At 47.5% G+C, this 23,660-nt stretch overlaps 1 protein-coding gene across 4 annotated transcripts in view; it reads right to left on the bottom strand.

The window, feature by feature from the left end:
- LOC119394321 (transcription factor 12) overlaps positions 1–23,660 on the bottom strand; it is a 215,105-nt gene that overhangs the window by 168,076 nt on the left and 23,369 nt on the right. For all 4 annotated transcript variants that reach the window (XM_037661615.2, XM_037661611.2, XM_049415745.1 and 1 more), the window contains exon 5: positions 18,416–18,448. In XM_037661615.2, coding sequence (XP_037517543.1) covers positions 18,416–18,448 — 33 coding nt within the window. The remainder of the gene's footprint in view (positions 1–18,415; positions 18,449–23,660) is intronic.

The following is a 23,660-nucleotide window of genomic DNA, read 5'->3' on the forward strand; positions in this document are numbered from 1 at the left end:
GACGTGAAACCCCAACAATTATTATTAATTTGACCAATGTTATAGACACTGAAAGGGTTCGGCGCCGCTTCACTCGAGTGGGCGCCGTGTATTTTACGACGAGTACCGCGCACGTCAACAGGGAACCAACGACTGCACCACAAGAAATGTTACGTCAAATGACACGAGACGTGACTATTTACACAATGACTATTTACACAATGAGGTGCAGAGAATCGACCAAGATGTAGAACCTAAAGTTTTGGCTCACACCCACCCCAGGGGATTGGCCACGAATCGGGTAGCCTAGAAAAAATATTTAAAAGCTAGGAAAGAGAATAATTTAGTTTTCGTGTAACAAAAATATTATTTCATAATTACTATTTTGAAAATATAAAATGGGGGTCGAATCTATTCTTACCGAATAAGAATTCAGTTAATAATACATGCGAAAATATGATGGAGCCTACTTCGGTTAACTATCGAGCTTTGGAACCGTGGTTGTGTAAATCTATGATATCTTGAACGGCATCGCATACATCCCCACTACTGTGCCCAAGACACCTAGCGATAGTAAATTTGAAGGAGTGAAGTCTAATCCAATGACGCGAGATAGAGGAGACCACGCACACCAGACAGGCCCATCCTCTTTGTCTTCTTCTGTCGGCAGAATGCCACAATCTTGGATTGGTATGCTACGCAGCAATATTATGCCTCTAGAAAGAAGGCGAAACTATCGTGCTTGCTTACTACTGTATCAATCAATACGTTTCTCATGTCCGCGTTTACTGTCGGGGTACAGCGTTGTGCGTACACCGTCCTCATTTGTAGCTCAACAAGATACTATTAACTTGGCACTTTTAGCTCGTGTACTAGTTTTTTTATTTCCCTTCTATCCTTGCTTATATCCCCTTTCTTTATTTTTGCATCATTCCAGTACTATTTTTTACTGGAAATTATGCTTTTTTTTCTGTTTCATGCGTAACAAAAGTGTACGCTAGCTGAGGCTTAGAGCTATTTATGGGCACATCAAAAATGAATGAATGAATGAATGAATGAATGAATGAATGAATGAATGAATGAATGAATAAATGAGGGGTAGCTCATATCATTGTTGCCATTGAGGGGAAAAATGGAACTGGGCGAGATAGGGTAGATAGGATATAGTTGTAAAATGTCTTTGGTCCTGCAGTAACCATGAAATAGAATGGTACCTGTGGCACGCGGGCACGGAAAATGGCTTCCGAGGCCCTTTTCGCCTAAACATTCAATGCCACATGCGCGGCGCCGCACGGCCAAATCAAATGGCATTCGCCATTTCTGTGATCAGTTTCAACACTCTAAAAGACAGGGACAAGCTCAAGCTAACGGCACGATTGTACCCTTACTTCTACATTTCACCATCCCTGAATGCAGATTAGGGTTGTTAAAATGCGTGTTTACATTCTATTATTACCCGAAAACTGTTCCTTTCAAAAGTCCCTTTTATCAACGTCATCTGGTCAAATGCCATCAAAATTTAGACGTGTGGCAGCCCCGTCGAAATAAATGCCATTCAGGAACTTAATGTCGTTACTACAGAATGTCATTTCTTGTGCCCTTGCGGCCCGGGTATGAGGATGATGAAAACCGAATGAACCAAAACGATGCCCAACTGCTCGATTAATTGTCTCAGCTGCGAAGGGTGCGCTACCCTTGACTCGCCGTCGACACCGACACGGTCATCTCGCGCGGACCGCACACAAAGGGGGCAAGAGCAAGCACGCGAAAGGCCAACGAGACGCGTCAACCGCTGCCGTCGCCGCCGAGACAACCGGCGCGTGCGCGCGAGTGTCCGCCAAAAGGGGGCGAAGAGAAGCCCGCGTCTCGAAGAAAGAACGAAAGAAGCGTGAACGTGTGTGGGCATCATCGACGCCGTTGCTGCCAAGGTCTTCCGGTGTCTCGTCCGGACAGGAGGTGCCGCCGCCGCCGCCGCCACGACGCCTCTTCTCAGCAACCACGAACGAGAGGAAACGGCGGTGGCAGCCCATTACCAACTCAACAGCCGCGGTCGTCTCCGACCAGAAACGCCGCGGTTGAAAACGACCGTGCGAACGCAGAGCACACCCTGCCGCCCCTACGGTAGCCTCTCGCAAAAGCAGGCACAGGTGCGCGCGGATTCATGCATGTGTGCGAGCACGAGGCCGCACGTGTCAATAAAATTGTCACGGCCTTTTTTATTTATCTTCAAGGCGGCCCGTAGCCAGGAATTTTTTCCGGGGGGGGGGCACTTGCTGAAAACCTTGACTTTTTTGAGAAAAACACCTATTTTTATTATTTATTTTAGGTAAAAACACATACTTCACCAAAATTTCGCCCCCCCCCCCCCCCTGGCTATGGGCCTGCTTCAAGGGACACTAAAGTGAAACAATGACTCCGTTTAGATTGATAAATTGTACTCTGAAAACTAATGTCGTTAATTTCACCACCATAGGTTTATCGATAGAGAAAATAAAGGACAAAGCTTCATTTATGAATATCGCGCCGAAATTGACGCAGGTGACTTCACGGATTATAAGACGTATTTTTCGTATTTTGGCGACATTGGCTCAACGACATTTCCTGAAACTTGGTATGTTAGGTCTATGGCCCTCCCCAGAGGACAATGTACTTCATTTTTGGACTGCTTAGGAACTACGCAGGACCTAGAAGATGCCGCTAAAATATATGATGTCCTGACGTTTGGTGCGGAGATTTCAAGGTGCCGTCGTCACCCGCATTTTTGTTTTCTTATTTGTTTTATTTATTTATTTTGCGCGCGCTTTCTCGCTTATCAAGCGTCTTCTCGCAGCAGGCGAGGTGATTTTAGAAGTGTGAGAGAGTAATTCACTAATATAAGAAAAAAACGTTTTTATTTTCTCTTCAGTGTCCCTTTAAAAGCAATGACTTGCTGGGTTTGTTCCACACAGCTGCAGCTGCCATCGGCGTAGCACATCCAAGACCACACAACGCCAATGGCAAGTTAGTACGACTCACCAACAAGCCCAACGTGCAACCTTAGTCAACTCCAGTGACACGGTACGATCAATATTTCTGACCGGATGAAGTTATCGCATTGATCCGCATGCAACACAGTGCGCTGGCAAGCACTGGCTAACGCTACCTAGTGTAGGCTAAATCGTGACTGCTAATGGTGCCCAGTGTTGTGTATCCGCTACAACAATGCCTTCATTCAATTTCTGTCCAGTGACTTGCATTTCCTTCTTTCTGTCTCGTCGAAATTCCCGGTGACTTCGACCCACCCGCGATGTCAATGCTCAATGCCGCCCTAATCGATTAAACCAACCTCCCGAAAAGCCAAGGAACGCGCAATGCGGATGATGTGGGTTCGTGTCCCACCAGCTACCAACTATCTCTCCGTCCACGCTCTGTTCGCACTAATAAATAGCTCGATCTTTTCAGCATTTATTAGTTTGAAAAATTGTTCTTTATTCAGGCTGTGTGATAAGTGAGAAAGTTTTCGTACATTCGACATCAATAAATTGAAGTAAATGGCTGCTAACACGTAGTCTTAAAACTAATTTGCGTCTCGGATTTCCGTCTCGCGACATACGAAGTTCGTAAACTAGGCGTTGAGATTCGCATAACAGGTGTATGGAATGTTCCGTCACTCGTTTTCCTTGAATGCTTCATTTCTGTTCTGACGAAGCGTTTGCTACTGCACTTGCGTAGTCGTCGATTCTCGACATTCAATAATTTCTTCATTCAGCGGTTACGCACTCCAGTGAAAGCGCAACATGTTCTCGGCCGCCGTCTTTCGAAGCAGCAAATTAAAGGGGTACTGACACGAATATTTTCAGTTGTCGTTTTCTTGCGTCAAATGAAAGGTCAAGCCCCCAAGAGCCTAGAAAAGGTAGTGCTAAGCGTGACTGCGCCCTGGAAAAGTAATTACAGTATGTTTTTAAAAGCTAGTTTCGGTTTCTACTGTACTCTGACGTCACAACACGATATGAGCTTCTCGTCACGTGCTAGCACAATATATAGTGACGTTTCCACGGCCTCTCCGCGCCGTGGCTCCGTTGGTGACGCACAAGCGGCCATTTTGGAAGTTTTGGTACCTAACGTCATCACAGCTAGACAGACTGCTGCATGAAGTCACCGGAATTAGTACTGTAGCCTGACGTCGGGCTAGTGTCGATGTCAGTAGGTGCGCCATGGAAAAATTGACTTTATTATCAAATTAAAATATCAGCATTTGCTGAGCTTCACACTTGCTCAGAGCCGTCTCTGCATGCAGGAGGTTGGTATGACAGAGTAAACCCGCCTTTGAAAAAAGGTGTCAGTACCCCTTTAAGGGTTGACAAACGAAAAAGCGGTCGAACTGGACAACGCGTCCGGCGATCAGATGGAAATGGGCTTTGAACTAAACGGCCGCACACAGACCCGTCAGACAACTAAAGGCTTGACAATGCGAAACCCATGCCCCGTCCGCGCGCTCTCTCGGAACAGGATTACCGCCGACTAGTGGTCCCAGATAAGAAAAGCCGCCTATTTCTGCAGCCTATGTGGGTGCACGACGAAGCCTCAGTGGGGAGCGGGGTACCTGGAAGAAGAAGCCACCTTCTCGAGATACGAGCACCCCCAACACCGAGCGCCTGGTCGGGGTGCCTCTATCCCCATTGAAATAACTCGTGGGTGGCAGGCGGCACTGGGAATCGAACCCAGTACCTCCCGCATTAGAGACGCGGACGCTCTGACCACTTGACTGCACCGCTGCGGTCACAAGACGCGATGACAACCGGCGTCCGGCGACACATCCTTATCTCACATTATTTCTCTATGCTTGACTCGTGCCGCCTCGTCTCTCCCTCGTCATCAATCAATAAAGGAGCCGTCTCGGCGACAAATGAAAAAAGAAAAACGACAATCATCAGGTCGAGCACGCGTCAAGGAGGCCATTAATTAGACACGACGTAGCGGAACAACGCTACTCGAAGTGCGCAGATCGACAAGCTCGCCGAAAAACACGGAACGGTGGCTTTTCCTGGCTACTTGAGATTGATGACCGAGGCTGGTGAACAAGCGTTGCCAGATGACGAAGAAGCACGAAGAAAGGAAAACTGGCGAAGGCGATAGGTGCGGCTACCGCAAAGCGGCAAGGTGAAGCGAGTGAGAGAGAATGCGAGGGGGTGTGCCCGGCGTAAGCCGCGTGGGTTGCTCAGAAATGCGGCGACCGAGCGAGCGAGCGAGCGAACTGACACGCGAGGAAACGCGCCGCCGGTGTGGAGTCGGGGTCACGCAACACCCGTCCTAGCTCGCGCTGGCTAGTGGCTGGCGTTGTTGCCGCAAGCGGTAGCCGCAGTTGAGCCCGAGGCGGGCAGACCCGGCAGGCACGCCAGGGGAGGGAGGCCCCAGTCCCCACCGAAGCGTCGCTCAACGAACGAGAAGGGAAGGATCAGAGATGAAGAGGAGGAGGCAGCGAATAAGTGAGGGGAGGAAAAATTAAAAAAAGAAAAGGACCTCGCCAACCTCGTTTCCGCCTCGAAGCGGAGCCAAGGTACACACACACACACCGCTGATCGCTCAGCGCAGCTACGCGCAGGGCAGGGCATGCACTCCGCGCGAGTGCGTAGGTAGACGCAGGGAAGCACAGTGGTACCTGCGCACGTACGCGAAACGCCGCTGAGGAAAGCAAAAGAGATCAAAGCGGGTCGCAATGATCACAGACGATACGTGCAGGGGGAAATCGACTGCTACAACGTAAGCTCCCCTCCTCGCTCCTTTACAGGGGAGAAGAGAGAGATAGGACGAAGTCTAAGAGAAATAAAAATATGAATCGCAAGCGGTGAAGGACGCAAGCCTGAATGCGCCGGTTCCGAACTTCGTGTCCCAGGGCGCTGCTGCTCGGCGGGATGAATGAAAACTCGCACGTAGTATACACGCATAGAGGAAGGAGGAGGAGGAGGGAAAGAGGGGAGGCCAAGGCCGAGCGCGCTCGCTTGCAGTGACGGGCACCGAACGAACGGCGTTCTCGCGAGTGAAAAATGGGAGTGCTTTTTGCGAAACTCGTTCTCACTGCGCACGAGGCCGCGGTACACGGTTTTTTTGTAGGGAACGAAGGCAGAGGTAAGAACTGACGGATGTCGGCATCGGGCTTGTCTAGGAAAGAGCGAAGGAGCTGGAGAGTGATTCAGCTACAGATTCGGTATTACATACGCCGGACTCGTGTAGCTGCAACTACGAGAGCTTTCCTGTTTGACGGGGATTTGTAGCATTCTGCGCGATAAGTTCAATGACTTCACAGCGAGGCTGCATACGGCTAGGCGAAAGCAAAATTCGTCTGTCCTATGTACACAAAAAGTCCCAGCGCGCATGCGCCACAGATATCGGGCAAACCCCTCTACTCACAGCTGGTCCATTAAAAATGAAGGGAACGCACGGGTGGCCAATAACAGTTGAGATTTCTCGACAGACGTAACCGATAATTGAGAGAGACCTTATAGTGAACCGTCGGGATTAACTCAGCCTTACTAAAAGTGATGGGAACACACAGGCGGCAAAAACCAATTACGACTTCCGGACAGACGTAACTAATAACAGAGAAAGAGAGTGAAGAACGATCGGGATTAACTCGCTGACAAACACCGGGGCTGCATGTTTCAAGTTCGCTGGTTAATGATTTATAGGAAGGGCTCGGCCGGTGATTTTTGAAGGCCTTCGACGTATTAAGGTATATTCGACAAAGCGTTTTAGCCCTTTAATGATCAAAACAGTTCCATGTCACCTGAAACGTAACTTGGCCACCATTATTTCTGGCCACGAAGAGCAGGTTCGAAATAAACTTACTCGCGTAAAAACATTATTAGTGCGCTAATAATTATAGTAAGCGGGCAAGTGAACAAGAAATCGCTCCACCGCGTCCGAAACGGAGCTAGAGGCTACGCGTTAACTCTCCTGCGCTTCAATGTGATTTTTGAGGTAACGTACGTCGTAACAAGTAATTGGTACGCAAATGATAAAAGAAAAATCTTGGCGGGAAAATCGTCATTACCAGCCTTATTGGTCCCACCAACCCCTACGTGCTCCTAACCGGGTTGATTTTATGGAATCCAAGGGATTTCAAACACTTGTTTTAGTATGACATTAAGGAAAAGTACATGTCAACATAGAGAGAAAAGGAGAGAATAGAACTTAATGTCCTTAACCAGGCTGTTTATACAATTAAAAACAAGGCTTTCGTAATAACGAAGTGTTCGCAACAAGAACGTAGCTTTTGTTAGCGATAAAACTACTGAATAAAAAAAAACTGCAACGGCGCCTCCTAATTTTATGAACAACAGAAAGTCTTCAGTCGCGTCAGCACTCGATGAATCGCAAGGAGCGCCACAGAGGGAAATCACCTCTGGGTTACGGGATTAGGTCACCATGGCGACGGCGATTCAAATTCAGCAGCGGTACCTTCTATGGCGATTTGCAAGGCAACGGACATCTATACAGGCACAAATAAAATGCGAGAAAGATAATCTACTTCTAGCTTAGTCCTTTTCCAGCGCGTCCATAAACCTTCAATGTCTTCCAAAGTCACCGGGTTCCCTCCGCTAACGCTAAGAAGATCAACCCGAGTCGTTCCTTACTCACTCGCGGCTCACAGCTTTGTATGTTGATTGATAGTTAAGCCACTTGAATCACTCCTAACTCCCTCAATCTACTTCAATTTGATTTCCTCTTGATTCACATTAAAGGGACACTAAAGAGAAACAGTGAATTGGTTTAGATTGATAAAGTGTGCCTGGAGAACTCTTGTGTAGTTTATTTCACCACTATAGGTTTATTATTAGAGGAGAAAACCAAGTTCAAAGTTTCATTTTTAAATTTCGCGCCGAACTTTGTAATTCGTGACGTAAAAGGTTTCAAAGAGCATTTAACGTATTTTGGCGCCTCTGGCTCGACGAAATTTCCACAAACTCGTTATGTCAAGTCTCTGGCCCCCTCAAATGACAATGTACTTCGATTTAACCGATTAGGAACTACGTAGGCCCAAGCAGGCGCCGTCAAAAATATGTGACGTCACGGCAAATGGTGCGGGAATTCCAAGGTGGCGTCGCCACCTGTATTTTCTTTTTGCGCGTTTTCTCGCTTGTTAAGCGTCTTCTCGCAGCAAGCGTGGTGTTTTTGGTATCGTGGAAGACTACTTTACTAATGCGAGAAAAATCGTTTTGCTCTTTAGTGTCCCTTTAATGTAGGTAATGGACACTCGAGTCCCTTCATTAATTCTTGATTAACCCAAATCACTTCATATTAATGTACGTTTATTCGTCTCTGAATCACTTTAAATTCACACTGAAGACACTTTAATTAGTTTTCCTAATCATTTGGTATCACTACATCTGGTGGTACCACCTGCGTTCACGACGACGACGCCGGATTTTTCGACCGCGATGGGCCATACGAGGCGTTCGCCTTATTAATTTCATTTCGATATCCGCGCGATTTCAAGGACAGGCAACGAATTCTGTTTACACCGCACTGAAGGATGGACCGTGAAGTGGTGAAAGGGAGTGAACGGTGACTTCATCACGCTTTCCGAGCGCTCCCTGCGCGAGCCAGTATCTCGCTTCGGATGACCAAGCGCGATTACACGCAAATCCAAAACTCCCCAAGGACGACCGAGCGGTGGTGAACGCTGCCTAACAGCGCGCGTGCATATAATTATGACCGCCATCGAACGAAGCTGAGATGGAACGTCCATGGCTTCGCGTGGGCGCTATGTTAGCGTTGACGACCCGAAACAGATGGTGTAGTCTGAGTTTAATTACACACCGTACATCGCCAAATAATGACAAGAGAATGTTGAAAAGAAATAACAGCATGCGTAAATTGTTATCGAACGAAAACCTAAAACACACGTAACTTCACATCTCCAAAGAGAGGACGTACAGAGAAACTCTGAATAATTACGATAAGAAGAAACAACGTTTATGTTTGCTCGGTAGTGCGAATTTTCACTAATGAAACCAATCTGTTACCCTACTAAACAAGGAACTCTTTTACCCTCGAGCAGGAGTGAAATAACTTCTTTTTGTTAACGTTCTGCTCTCCTGCAAGGCGCCAGATTAAAATAGAATGATCTATAGAACAGATGAAATTCTCCTACTATCCAGGCCGCGTTTAGAGCAAGCACACGTATAATCTTCACCCCAGTTATCGCTTGTCGATGCGGCGAGCACGTGGACTGCAGTATTGGTTACGTCACAGCTAGTGGCGATTAAAAACTAGCGGTAAGATGCGATAAGCACAGGCGGAGCGTTATCGTGGTCGCTCAATCCGGCTAACCCCGACAAAAACTGCCGCCCTCAACAAACAATAAAAATCCCGGGGCCGTATTCCGAGACGGTTACGTCTGGGGACATCGCTTTCTGAGCGCACCAATAAACTGGCTTAGGAAAAGCGGGCAAGCAGTCGCTTCAATCATTGGACAGGCGGGGTTATATGCCACGAAAAGCGAACAATCACTGGGCGTGCACGATTATACGTCACGAAAGGGGACATTACAGGGTGCTTAAGCAGTGACGGTAATACCACACGGTAACTACGGAAATACTGTACCGTCTTTGTCGGCACGCTGTTTTCCTACAAGACCTCTATTAGCCACTTCGATCATCTGATCATGTTACCGTACGCAATAAGCAACTCGCGCGGCCAAGAATTTTTTTTTTAATTAAAAAAGTATGCGTGCCTCTCACGATGGTACGGTTTTTCCGTACTTACCGCACTGCAAACCGGTGCTGATAAAAACCCTCTATCGTCGCCGAAATCAACAGTCTCAGAATGCGAAACTATCAGTTCTTAGTCGGCGTTTGTGGTGTCGACTTCCCTCCTGTGTCCGTGTTTGCACGACCTACCAACTAGCTTAGCTCTCGGTTATTCTAGGCGACCCCTGGTCTATATTCTCCTGAGGATACACACATGCTAGCCTGGTCTGCTGCACCTGCACGAGCCCGCTGAGCGGAAGGACACCTCGGTGCTTCGGGATACCACGCAATCGTGAACCTGCGGACGGAAACGCGGCGGTGCAAGTCCGGCACGGAGCGACGACCGGGGCTCCCTCCAAAAGAAACCGCGCGCCAACGTTGCTGTTTGCACGGGCCGCTGCGGGCGGACGTCCGCTTCCAGAGGCGGGGGCCATTCACAGTCGTTGCACAACTTTGTGGTGTTTGAGGCGGCGGTTTACACGAAAAGGGTATACTGTCTGCGCCATTTCGCATTCGCCTCGTTTTTTACCGCCTCCGCCAGGTAGAAATACGCTCGGTATAACATTACGATGATCCTACGAGGAAACGGACCCGAACCGACTAGCTAAACTTTCCGTTATACCTTGATTCCGTGCGAGCTTCACCAACGTCTGTAAACAGCTGAAGTTATTACGTCTAGCTGCTGAGTAACGGTTAACTAACCAACGTCAATTTATGCTGTATTTTAATCTCTGCCTGTCAATTTTTCTCGCTCCCTTCTGCAGTGCCTAAACGTTCCTGAAAAAAAATAACGAAATAAGCGCACTACAACCAAAAATGTGTCCTCTCCACGCAGTAAAAACATGCACCCCCGAAAGAAGGCGACGATAAAAGTGATCGCTCGCCTTCGCGTCGTGATCTCACCTAAATGGGAGCGTTACAGGCCTTCTACAAAACTTTCTTAAATAATTATTGTTGGGGCTTTACGTTCCAAAATCACGATACCATTATGAGTCACGCCGTAGTGGGGGACCCCGGAAATTTCCACGACTTGGGGTTCTTCAACGTGCGTCTGGAACTAGGTACATCTCAGCATTTCGCCTCCATCGCAATGAGACCGTCGCGGCCGGAGTCGAACCCGCATCTTTCGGGGTCAGCAGCCGCGCACTGTAACCACTGCCCCACCGCGGTGACTACGCGAATTTTTGCTGATCACGATGTCTTGTATCCACACCGTGTCCGTTCTTTCCTTTTCGTGTCAATCGTCGTGCTCCCAATCAAAGGTGTGTCCTGCGCAATTATGCCGACGACGATGATTCGTGACCGAATTCAATTACTGCATTTACTGGCGCCCTGCCAGCACTGGCTAATCAATGTTCGCAAAATATAGACGAATGTCGGCTAACGTTATCTGGCTATCCGCTGTTGTAGCACCTGCACTGGCTTACGTCAACGGCAATAAAACGATTGCGTACGGTACTTTTCCTTCCAGTTTATTCATTTTCGCCCCTGTATCCGTATACAGCGTAAAAAAAGACAAAAAAAAAGGAAGAAAAAAAGAAAAGTACAGGTGGATGATTCCAGGTCCACTGGAATGCTCAAAAGGTCCCGACGCTATAAGGAATGTTTCAAACGGCGCTGGACTCCGTATCTTTGAACTCATTTCTTTCCGATCCTTTCCCGCTGCATCTTGGGAAGAATTACGCGGCCGCTGTGGCCGAGATTCGAACCAGCGACCTCGCCGTACTCGGCAATGGAACACGCCAACGCAATCGTTTTGTCTCCGCTGAAAAATGAGCGTCGAGACAAAAGACCGAGCATTGCATCCGCGTAGGAGGTGAAGAAAGAAAGAAAGAAAGAAAGAAAGAAAGAAAGAAAGAAAGAAAGAAAGAAAGAAAGAAAGAAAGAAAGAAAGAAAGAAAGAAAAAAAAAGAAATCGGCCAACTATGCGCGCATTGCCGGTCGCGCACCGTCGTCCATCCCCGCCAGCGGCCCCTCCCACGCCGACGGTACAAGAGCAAACCTTCAGCCAAGCAAGCGCAGTCACGCGCACGCACAACACAGGAAGGCGTCTTACATTCCTCCGAGGTCTTCAGTCACGCGATCCCACGGCCCGCAGGACAAGCAATATAGCACGCGCGATACGGCAACAACGACGTGCGCAATCCGGGTTGCTAGGCCCGCTGCTCTCTCTCTTCGGTAGCCGCTGTATATAATCGCCTTGCCCACGAACGGTCGCGCTTTATTTTGTTGGTTGTATTCCTCTTCGTTAGCTCGCCTCGTCCAGCCAGGCCAGTCGACATCACACATTCACACCTGAGCGCGCACGGCACTCCGAGGGTGTGTGATTTGTAGCCTCACGCCGCAGCCTTTCTCCACCAACGCGAAAGAAGGCACGAACCACGAACGCGGATCTCTACTACACTTCGGTGAGGACCGCGGTCGCTGTCCTTTATCGCCCCAGTTATTATGTCTCAAGTAACAACGACCAACTTCTGCGCGTCTACACTAGAAAAGAAAGGGAACGAAGACCCTATCATCTAAAGGGGGCGCACCAATTCTGTTCCACACATGTACTCTGTCGGACCTGTTATGTCATTGTCTAATATGTGTAGGGTTATGGCCATGCATGGTTTTTTTTTTAATTTTTACTGTAACGCCCCCGAGGGCCCCTTTCCTGATCTTGCATTACAAGAATTGTTTTCTGCCCACTTTTATCCAGTAAGCTGGGGACCAATGAAAGACCGTTGTGAGAAGTACGTCAGTGCTTCATTTTCATTGTTGCATTCATTGCGGGGCTTGTTTCCTTTAGGACACAATAAAAAAGGGGGGGGGGTGAAAGTTGGCCCCCCTTAATGGGGAACCCTGCGCACGCCCATGACGACGATGCATAAGGACAATGATCAGATATACGCAGTCACTGTCCGCGAAAAAAAAAATAGTTTAAAGTTTATAGTACCACCGTGCACGCTTTGCTTTATCCGCGCGAATCGGGACACCGCAAAGCAGCGACACTCCTAACCGTAGCGGCAGCTGCTGGCGCGCGCGTGCCGTGCCAATTCGGTAGCCGAGTGCCCGCAGATCCCCCGCCTCGTTTACCCCAGTAAGATATACGGCCGATGATCGGAATCGACGGCGGATATATCTTAAACGTCCCCGAAAGTAACTTCTCGAGAGAGCGCATCAAGATTTGGCCGCGCGCCCGCCACCTTTCACGCCACCTCCGAAGCGTAATTCGTTTCCAAGGATTCGAGAATGACGACGCTTCGCCGCCGCTTCCGAACGCAACGATGTGGCGGGAGATACCTCGCGCTAAGGTATATACCGTGGGCTTCTCCTTCTCGCACGCAGCTGTCCTAGGTCGTATTCCGCGCTGCTAGCTCGTCAGAGATGCGCGTGCTTCCGTTAGGGTCCTCCAACTCGAGGCCTCCGATTATTTAACTACAGCACACTCGCTGCGTTTTTTGAGACAGAGCGCCACCGATTCGAGGCAATACGTATAGTTGTGAGCCGCTCTTCTGAGTTCGTAGAACACAGCATCAACCTCCATGAAACATCGCAACGGCGGACAACGTACAAAGAAGGGTATAAAGACAAGCGCTCTCCCTGTTTTGTACATTGTCCGCTGTTGCGATGTTTCTTGCAAATTAAAGGGACACTAAAGGCAAATATTAAGTCGACGTTGATTGCTGAAATAGCGGTCCAGAAACCTCGTAGCGCTGCTTTTGTGCCAAGGAAGTGCTTATTTTGAAATAAAATCACGTTTTTAGTGGTCCGCATCGCGTTAGCGCGCTTCAAATCTCCCGCCTGAAAATACGACTCTCTCACGTCACTGCTGCCGTGCCCAACGTTGCCCGCTTTTACTGCGCGGCCGCCGACACTAGTAGCAGCCGAGCGGAAGTAGCGGGACCCACAGTAGCAACAACGGGCGCCGCGGCAAAGACTTGCTCGGATGGGCACATTGAAAGCCGTCACCAAGTTGCGGTTGGTCTCGTAATCCTCAGTACGAAAGTGCAGCGAGCACACACGCAGACTGTTTAGCACACTGGCGCAATGGCATGACACTAAGCCACTTCGAGCGTAAGGGTTCATTCCGCGGCACCCAGTGAAAAGACACACCGGTTTCCTTGCTGCAGCACTGGCGTTGTGCACCATTCGGGCATCCGGCAATATCACATGCATGCGGCATTTTGTCGAACTTTCTGTCAGAGCGACTTTCACGAGCGCGCAAAACACGCACGGCAGTACGCGATCCCGAAACTACCACTGAGACGGGCGAGGCACAGTTCGGCGAAAACGGAACCTTTGAACCACGCGCGCCGTTCCCCATGGCAACGCCACGGAGGTTTTGTTTTCCATGAATCAAGCGGAAACGAACAAACAGCATTTTATTACGTCTTTTGATGCTCGGAATGTTTTTTTACTGCTGCTAGTTTGATTACTAGTGATTTATTGTAGGCCGACTTCCCTACGTCATCGGGATCACTTCGAAAATGTCCCACTCGTGGCGCTCATCATGTGATACATTTAGCTTAATTTCTCGGTAAGTAGGGCACTGCTGTTGATAATATTGCCGTTTTAGAAGTTGTCATACATTGGGCTTTCACTCTGACATAAATTGTTATTTGCCTTTAGTGTCCCTTTAAGTACCAACTAGCCCAGTCTCCCACCTTGGTTTTGATAGTATCATATCATGCGCAGTGGCGACAGCAAACCTACTGTAATCAATGCGAGAAGGATCAAAAGAGATTGACTGATGCCGTTTATATGTCTGTATTGGGCCCTTGGCGTGACAATATACGTTCATTTGCCAGGTCACCCTGGCCTTGGAAAAGCACGGGCATGGACTACATACAAGTATACAACTGGCTGTCATACGTTTTGCCTCTCCACTACGTTGTCACCGTCACCCATTATGTCTTTCACCCGGCTTCTGGAACATTTTTTTTCTGTGCTGAATACATAGACAATGTGCTTTATGTGGAGTTCCAAATGTTTTTTTTTTTGTACCTCAAACATTTTCTCCCTCTCTGCGGAATAGCGGCCTCCACCTTGAGCATCGTGTCCTTAGGGTCACGATCACTAATATGATGCTGTGTCCGTACAATCACCGAGATAATGTCGCTTTTCTACTTAGTTTATACCGCGTTCGATTGAATGTCTGCTGAGACGCTATTTACTATCAAGCACTATATCTGCAAGGGTATATTTGCTATGTTTAACGAGACCCAATATAGCTTTTTCTTTCCTCTCTCCCCCCCCCCCCCCGGTCAAATAAATAAAAAAAAACCCGACGATCCGTCACACTGAAGGGGGTCGTGTCTGCGAATCGAGGATCAAGGGCAGTCAGTCGATCCGATTCCCCGCCGGCGGGAAGGTGCGCGAACCCTTGACCTCCGGCGTCGCCCCTCCGCGAGGTCGGTCAGGCCCGCAACTTCGGCCGAAGGTGTAGCACGTAACAACCACCACCACCACCAGCCCCAGGGGCGCCGATGGGCGAGCAGCAGCAGCTGCCGTGTCGGATCGCGCAGGGGCCAGCTGTTCTCCGGCAGCAGAGGAGGGGTGTCGGTAGATAGATCTACAAGGCCGCCGCTGGCGAAGCAGCCAGCGCTGCCACACATATCGGTGCGACCCCCTCCTCGAAGCTGATGCGGGCCCGCGACTACTTGTCGACCGGTTGTTGAGCGAGAAATTTTATGGCTCAACGGAAGGCACGCGAACGGCATGTGTCCGCGCGTATTACAGAGAAAGAGAGGGAAGGAGGGGGAAGGGGGCAGTACACTATACAGTTCGAAGGCCGACCACGCCGGGCACGCGGAGCTCATATTCTGGGGATAATCGTACGAACGCGACTTCGAAAACAGGCTCTCTAAGTTCGTCTCGCGTTTCCACTCAAATGACACTACGAAGACTACCGAAGTAGTACAAATAGCAACGAAGATTGTGTACAGTTGATTAAAGTGACGAGTTGTGCGTGCTGGTACATGCGGCGCTAAAAACAGACAAGGACTAAGCAAGGCGACAAGGACGAGCGCTGACTTTCTCCCAACAGTACACAGCGTGACCCTTTCCAGTGACGACCGGGATATGTGGGCCCCGACCGACTTGCCAACACCTATGCGGTCATCCCGTTCTCAGCCTTTGTGAATGGCGGCAATATACAGCGTCTTGCGTACACACCCCTCACAAACCGAAGAATAATAATAATAATAAAAAAAAGAAAATCGGGCGCGCGCCAGAGAACAGCCGATCTTTACTACAGCCCTTTATAATGCGGCACGTTTGCTTCTCTTCGTGTACGGGGCTCATCCGTAGCACAGTTAGATTAGGACAACAGAAACTTACTGATGATGAAGACTATAATATCAGGAAAGGCTTCTCGTAAATCGAGAAGGTCACCTTCACTTTAACAATTGCGCCTAGGAAATACTCGACGATGACGCAGTACGTCATCACGAGCTCGTACACGCATGATCACGAGACCTTCGTCGTCACAATTACAGTCGTCCCTACACAACACCGCGTTCAGAGCTGAAATACGCCAACCGTCAAGCTAAACGCGTAGACGACTTCAGTCCATGGTCGTTGCACGCAACTTCTTGTCACTTCACACTTGAGCACAGGCATCCAAAAGGGGGCACGGGCATAAAAAAAAAAGGAATTGCAGGCAAGAAAATGAGAAATCGAAATGCCACCCGGTTCGTTAGCCTATCCCCAAATGGTGATGGGTGCGTGCTAGCAGTAATAAGGAATCATTGTCATCACTCACGCTGCGCTTCAAGGACAGTGAACAGGTCATGCCCTTAACAAAAAAAGAAAAAAAGAAAATCAAGATTTGGAGCAACGCAATGTTGCTCAAAAGAGTGCCACGGTGCGAGAGAGCGGTCTATGGTACACAAATGCAATTATGCAAGCTCACTGCGCTGCCCCAACGGTGGTCAGCATTTGATGCGGCTGAAGCTATCGGAAACAGCGGACGCAGTGCAAGAAAGACGCTCCTCAAACTACCGTAAATTACTTCGTTATATCCGATATTCGTTGCAACAGTAGGGATAAGAATCGGCTCTAACAAATCGGCAGTGTGGCTCGCGCAAATATCCCGAGACACAGAAACGCATTATTCTAAGCTGCAAACCCACCACAAACGAGGCAATCCTTGCCTGTATCTGTGGCACTTCAAACTTCGGTTCGTACGATGGCGCAACCAATCAAACGCGATTTATTTATTTATTTATTTATTTATTTATTTTTGCACTGGATGACCAAAATTTCCGCCGCTTTTTGAAAACCATTATAAAAATATGGTTTCGAATCGTCTTTCAATATTTATTTTGGTTTTTATGCTACCTTTCGAGTGTTTGAGCCTCCCGCGAAACAAACATTCGTTACACCCGATATCGTGGCGCCTCTCGCGTGTCCGGCTTCGCCACAAAGCAAACGGATGTCACTGAAATGAAACGTGACCAACCAAAGTTCGTACTTAGTTTGCTATAACCGATATTTCGCTATATCAGTGTTCGTTCTAACGAGGTTTAGCGCACGCCACAAGCTTATCAACCTCTTAACTACTCCGCAGGCTGGTGCCACACAGGAACGCAGTCGCGCACGGCAATGCCGAATCAGCGCTAACTCACGAGCTTTTTTTTTTTCACGTGCGTCGCGCATCACGTTCTAGGCACGCTTTCAACGCAGGCACTAGGAAATCCGCGGTCGTGCGACACAACGTGTGTCCTGAACGGTGTCAACATCAGCCCTATAGTCGACTACAACCGAAGAAAAAGAACGTCAGCTTCCACCCAAAACCATAGCTGTCCCCTCCCACGGAAAATTTGAATTTGCATAATTTGCATCCAACAGTGGTTACACACGTTCGACGTACAGCACTTCTCCAGCGTTTCAGATAGTTGGCTTTCCCATACAGACACACGTTTGTGCCGCTGGCATTAGGTCGGAAACTTTGAAGGGACAATAAAAAGTGAAACAACCAGTCGGTTTAGATTGACAAATTATACTCTGAAAACACAAATGCCGTTAATTTCACCATCATATGTTTATTATTAGAGACGAAAATCAAGGCCAAACTTTCACTTTTAAATCTCGCGCCGAAATCTCCGCGCGTGACGTCACGGATTCCAAAGTAAGCTTTCCGTAATTTGGCGACACTGGCTCAACGAAATTCATTGAAACTTGGTATGTTAAGCCTCTGGCCCGCTCAAAGGACAATGTACTTCATTTTTAGCGATTGGGAACTACGTAAGCCCTAGTAGACGTTAAAATATTTCACATCACGCATTGGTGCGCGGATCTCAAGGTGGCGTCGCCACCCGCATTTTCTTTTCGCGCACTTCTCGCTGACAAAGCGTCTTCTCGCGGCAAGCGTGGTGAATATGGTATTGTGAAAGAGTAATTTAGCTACACGAGAAAAAAAAGTATTTTTTCTCTTTAGTGTCCCTTTAACGTCTTGGTAAATTTTATCAGATTCTGACACCACTGCTCAGCCAAACGTACTGTTTTAGGTTGTAACGATGAACCTTGAACTCTTATTATGCATAGTATTTACATTAGCCAAGAAAAAGTACTCGTGGTTCGAGCAGAAACCATCTAGCACGATTGTCTTTCACAGGTCGGCAACCGCATCGCGGTTGCGACCGAGTATGTCTACTATATATATATATATAAGTCGAAGTAGAACGGGAGAAGCCATGCAGTTCCATGCAGCGACTCACCCAATGGACGTCCAAATCTTCTGGCTCTATGACCTGTCCACAAAACAAAGGGCACACCGGTCAGACAGCGGTACCCCGCAAAAGGCACAGGGGGGGGACGTGAAGCAAAGGGTATCTTTTGCCACAGGTAACCAGAAAATGGCTTATGTGAACAGAGCGACTCTCAGAGTATATTCAGAAACATGTTCCGTTTGCTTGAATTAACCTGCGGAATATTGGTGAAGTGCGGTGGTGACTGGTGGTGTACGGTGACCTCGCCCGTGAAATACAGCCAGAGAAAAAGACACATGCAGCCTCACTGAAGAAACAGTGGGGCATTAAAACCATACAAAACTAGAAACAATTACCCTCAAAATAAACCAGGCTTACTTCTTTGCTGCGCACGACAGTGATGCTGAATGTTATGCTGCGACTGCTCCAGGCAACACTGAAGCTTTGGGGAAGGTGGAGACCTGAGGTAACGAGAAATCACTGAACAGGGAACGTTTCCAGAGCTAACGCCCTGATCAAGCCAAGTCCTCTTGATGGAGCATTGACTCCAGCAACATTTCCCTGCTCAACATTTCTCATCACGTGCTTATGAGTGAATGTCACATGCTCGTGTTATGGCTTGCTGTGCTGAAAGTTAGCATATATCAGGCTGGCGCTCGGGCCAGACTGCTCCTCCTAGACTGGCTCAAATAATTTCTCCCAGTACAGCATAGCGAACCCTATGTAAGTGCTATTCTGAGTGAGTTTTGTCCAGTGAATGGTGTTACACCTGGCTATTTTTTTTTTTATGAATATGGAATAATGACTGCAAGAAGCTGTTTGCCTTTGTGTGGTCCACACTTGATTTATAATCTTGTGTGTGGCCTTCCTACACTTATTCTGATTGTATGTTGTGCTGTGTTGCTCCTGCCAGTAGCTTCTAATGTCAAGGCATAGTGCACACCTTTATCGTTTACTTCCCAACAGCAAGTATAAATTTTTTCGTTTATATTAAACTTAAAACACCACACTGCCTTACAGCACTGTTGGTATGAACAAAATAAAAGGGAGGAGGGGGAAAATTTCCCCTCCTAAACGTCCAGAGCAGCACCCTCCGCTTCGCCGAGCAGGTTTAATAGAATGTGAAAGGACAAGATGAATATACCACACAGCGTAATGCTTGACAGTGAAAACTCATTAAAAAAAGGTGGGTATCCTAACATGGCAAAACGATGCACAGCAGCAAGGTTGTTTTTCTTCCGTGTTCGTTTCCACTGTTGCTTTCTTTTCCTTTTTTTTTCTTCAAGAGATTGACAGACGTTTACTATCTCCTAAATTAAAAAGATGTCAACTTAATGAAAAGAACACCTTTTTCCATTTTTCATTGCATTAGTGACTGGCGGTTGGTTATGCGGCTTACTTGAATTAATCTTTTTTTTTTTTTTTGCACTGAATGTATGTGACACTGACGAACAAAGTATCCAGGAATACAGTGCTACCAGTGACATCTTTTGAGCAGCACAAAAACCACAACGTTTTAATTCTGCAGACATGACAAGACATGGGGGAGAGGTGAAAGGAGGCATTCTACTAAAGGAAATATATTGCCCACTCTTTCCGTCTTCCATTTACATTTTTTTTTTATCACAAAGGAGAGCTTACTGCACTGGTAATGTGGAAAACTTCGTAGAGCACTTTTAATCGGAACTTTCTGATCTGAGGATGTGATTAGGTTTAAGAATTATTAAAACGGAAACAGTGAGGAGTTAGTGTGGTAGTGAAATAAATAAGCTCTTGCTTATCAAGCTGATGCAGCTCATGCTACCTGAACAACCAAATTGTTTCAGAAATAACAGTTACGCTCTTTCGCAGTTTCTTGCCTAACTGCTACGGTCATATGCAACTAAATGCAAGTTGCAGATAAGCTGAGCTTTAGAACACAGTTAGCTGCATTGTTATGCACAATTTGCTCTTTGGAAGCACGTAGGTCGATAGAAAACACAAGCAAGTTGAAGTAAAATCTTTTGCTTGAATGTGCAATCATAACTTACCAATATACTTTCAAGCATGCAAATGTGCGTAATGCCTTCAATAATGAGAAATGTTAGACGACTCTGTTGTACTCGTTGCCACTTACACAGTACTACTCTCAAGCGCAAACTTGCTTTAAACTGCAATATGCATAGAATAACGCACATATACCTGAAGTTAAATAATGCACTTTTAAGCAATCCATATGGATACCTTAACAGGGGCACTGCAACACTTTTCCATGTAATTGTCGAATGGCTTCATTAAAAGAGCCTATTGCCTCACGAATTGACTGCCGCAAGAAATTTTAGAATCCATCAAGTACGAGTGGAGTTACAGTGATTTGTCGCACGCTTCAAGCACTCTCTCCTCTCGTACCAGAGCGCGTGGAAAGCTACGCAGGGAGGATGATGACAAGGGGGCAAGAAGGTTCATCCCTTCATCAGTGCACATCATGACCTTCAGCACATTTTTTTTTTCTTCGAACGCACAGCTTACGTTCAGTATGATCGCGTGCGGGCAGGTGGCGCCATCCTGTGGCGGCCACAGTAACTATGCAGCTCACGATGACCAAACCAGCCAAAGTCCGCGACCTTTGTGCTCATAATGAACCCCGACTACCGATCAGCAGCGTTTTCTGACCATGCTGAAAATGTGTTGCAGGGCCCCTTTAACACCACCCTACTTATGTAAACTGATTCACAGTCACGTAGGTAATGATGCAGCGTTGGTGCGAATGTTACAATGTAAAGTATCACAATATGCCATTCCTTGCAATTTGTCTTCTGTGCAAATGAAAAACAATTGCTACTTGTACTGCAAAACGCATGTTCTATTCTGTCACTATGAATCATGCATTTGCTGCTGAAATTTCTTGCTAGGTTCAGGAGGGTTGTTGGTCCCTCTTAATTAATGTTTGTGCTGAGCACACATCTTATGTAGGATACACACTAACATTAGCATTTTGCTTAAAGGGGCCCTGCAACACTTTTCGAGCATGCTCAAAAATCGCTGCCGATCGGTAGTCGAGGCTCCCGAGAACACACGAGCCAAATATTATAGCGATGCGCACGGCCTGGAATTTACAATAAATTCTCAAAGTCAGCTGAAAATCGCTCCCTCTTCTCTCGACAAATGACGTATTAGTCCGCAAAATATGACGCGATTGTCGGCAGTTCCACCATTGGCTGATGTTATAATCACGATAACAGCCTCATTATTACTTTCGTTATTAATTTTGAGTTCCATAAGTAGATAATATCTATGTTTATATTCTGTTATCGCGTTAAAAACACCGAACAAACATTAATATTAGCACTTCCGGTCTCACCGACAGCTCGTCTGCTCGTAGTTGCGTGGTTCCGTTTTCTTCGCCATGCACAGTGCCGAAAACGTGAATATTTCTGTGCTTTTGACCATCGCTGGTTGCTGTTGAGAGTGGCAGCCGTTCGAGTGTTGCCTCGTCAGCTGGGAACTGCATTGTCGGCACGTTCTCACGACCGACCGAGGCAGCCGTGCAGCATGTCTCCGATAACAATGCTGGCGTCCGGTAATGGCGGTGCTTCGGGGTCGTCTGCCAGTGCCGTCTTACGAGGCGGTGTATCGGAGTATGGGCCGAAACCGATCTCAGCTGTCATTCATTCCAAACGAGCGCGCAGGTTTGCTTCCATGGTTGGCAAAGCGATGAAAACACTACGGCGTTCGAGGTGCACACCCAACATTACCAAACCGACGCGCAGTTTTCAAGCACGCGCGATACGGCTCCGCTCGACGAGAACGACGCAAGCCGACCGGAAGCGGCAGCACAGACCACGTGGTTGCGCCCAGACGTCAGAGAGAAAAAAATGAAGAAAAAATTTCCGCCGGCGCTCTTGGGCGGAGCCTCGCTCGTCTGCGCTCCCTCCCTCGACTCGCTGCCTAGCTCTCCGCGCGCTCGCTGCGTTGAGTTGAGGGAGAAAGCTGCGGAACGTGATCTCTATAATTTGGTAACACCACTTAGACTTCACGGATTCGAAAAATTTTTGCGGCATATGACTCGTTAAGAGTCATACGTCAATAATGAGACTATTCCAATATAACTAAGAAAGGTGTTGCAGGGCCCCTTTAAGGGGAAATGCTACTCGAAGACAATATTTCTTTAATATTCATCCTAGAGGAATGAAACTTGAGCTGCTTATAGAACTTTTTATGCTGATTTCAAATATATAATTAGTTTTCTTGCAAGTTGCATACTTTTAGTTCTGCAACATGACAAAGTGAAAAACTGAAGCCTTTTGCCCCCCCCCCCCCTTTTCAGACCTAAACGTCAATAATTTTTTACAATTGATAGTTCATAATGTTTCAAATAAAGTGTGGAATGCAAATAACTAATTAGGAAGTCCATACAAAATATGTACTAGACGTGAAAAATTTTAACGTGGGAAGTTCATATTTCTCCTACCCTAGTAAAAGTTTACATAACTTTTCTTTATTATATAATAAGAATATCGAAACTTAAACAAGATAATTGCATTTCTCGTACTTTGGAAAAAATTTGGGAAAAATTTCATGCAGATCTGAGCACCAGAAGTACCCGAAAAAGGAGGGGCACATTGACAAAAATGGCAAAATTTGTGTTTTGAGAAAAAAGAGTTTTAAAGTCAAAATTGCATGTTTATTTATCAAAGATGTCATTGAATGCGACGAAATTTGTACACAAAGAACAATCCTCCTTGTAGTGGCCACTGCCATTAAAATGCGCCAGCACCATAGGTTTGGCCCTCACGGCTCTTTCGAGCTGACTCCTCGACAAGAGATTTTTTCTTCAGCGCACGCTGACGAGCCCTTGCTTCTCCTGTTAGTTTTTGAGACATTTTTTTCTGGCGTGTGCTGTCCCATGATGTGCCAAGAGCAACCAGATCATGAGGCGGGAGCACGCCAAGCTCTTCCAGAACACGTTCAAAACTGGAGTGCCCTCGATTAAACCAACATGTTCAGTGCTGTCATATCAGCAATGAACGAAGACTCGTCGTCCTGCGATTTTTCGTCTTCGAAGAGTCCGATCTTTTTCTGGGAGGCACTCACATATTCGAATGCCGCGGCAAACTCATCGGACGCATCGGCGTCACTGCCACTACGCCTTGCGGCAGCAGACAATCTTTTCGTGGTTTGAGTGTTCGGCTTTGATTTGCGCCGGCGTCCTCGAAATTTGAGCGTCGCGTTAAACTTCACAGGCCGGTGAACGCGCTTCCTATGGCTTTCTTCA

Source organism: Rhipicephalus sanguineus, chromosome 5, assembly GCF_013339695.2.
Source record: "Rhipicephalus sanguineus isolate Rsan-2018 chromosome 5, BIME_Rsan_1.4, whole genome shotgun sequence".
Taxonomy (NCBI): domain Eukaryota; kingdom Metazoa; phylum Arthropoda; class Arachnida; order Ixodida; family Ixodidae; genus Rhipicephalus; species Rhipicephalus sanguineus.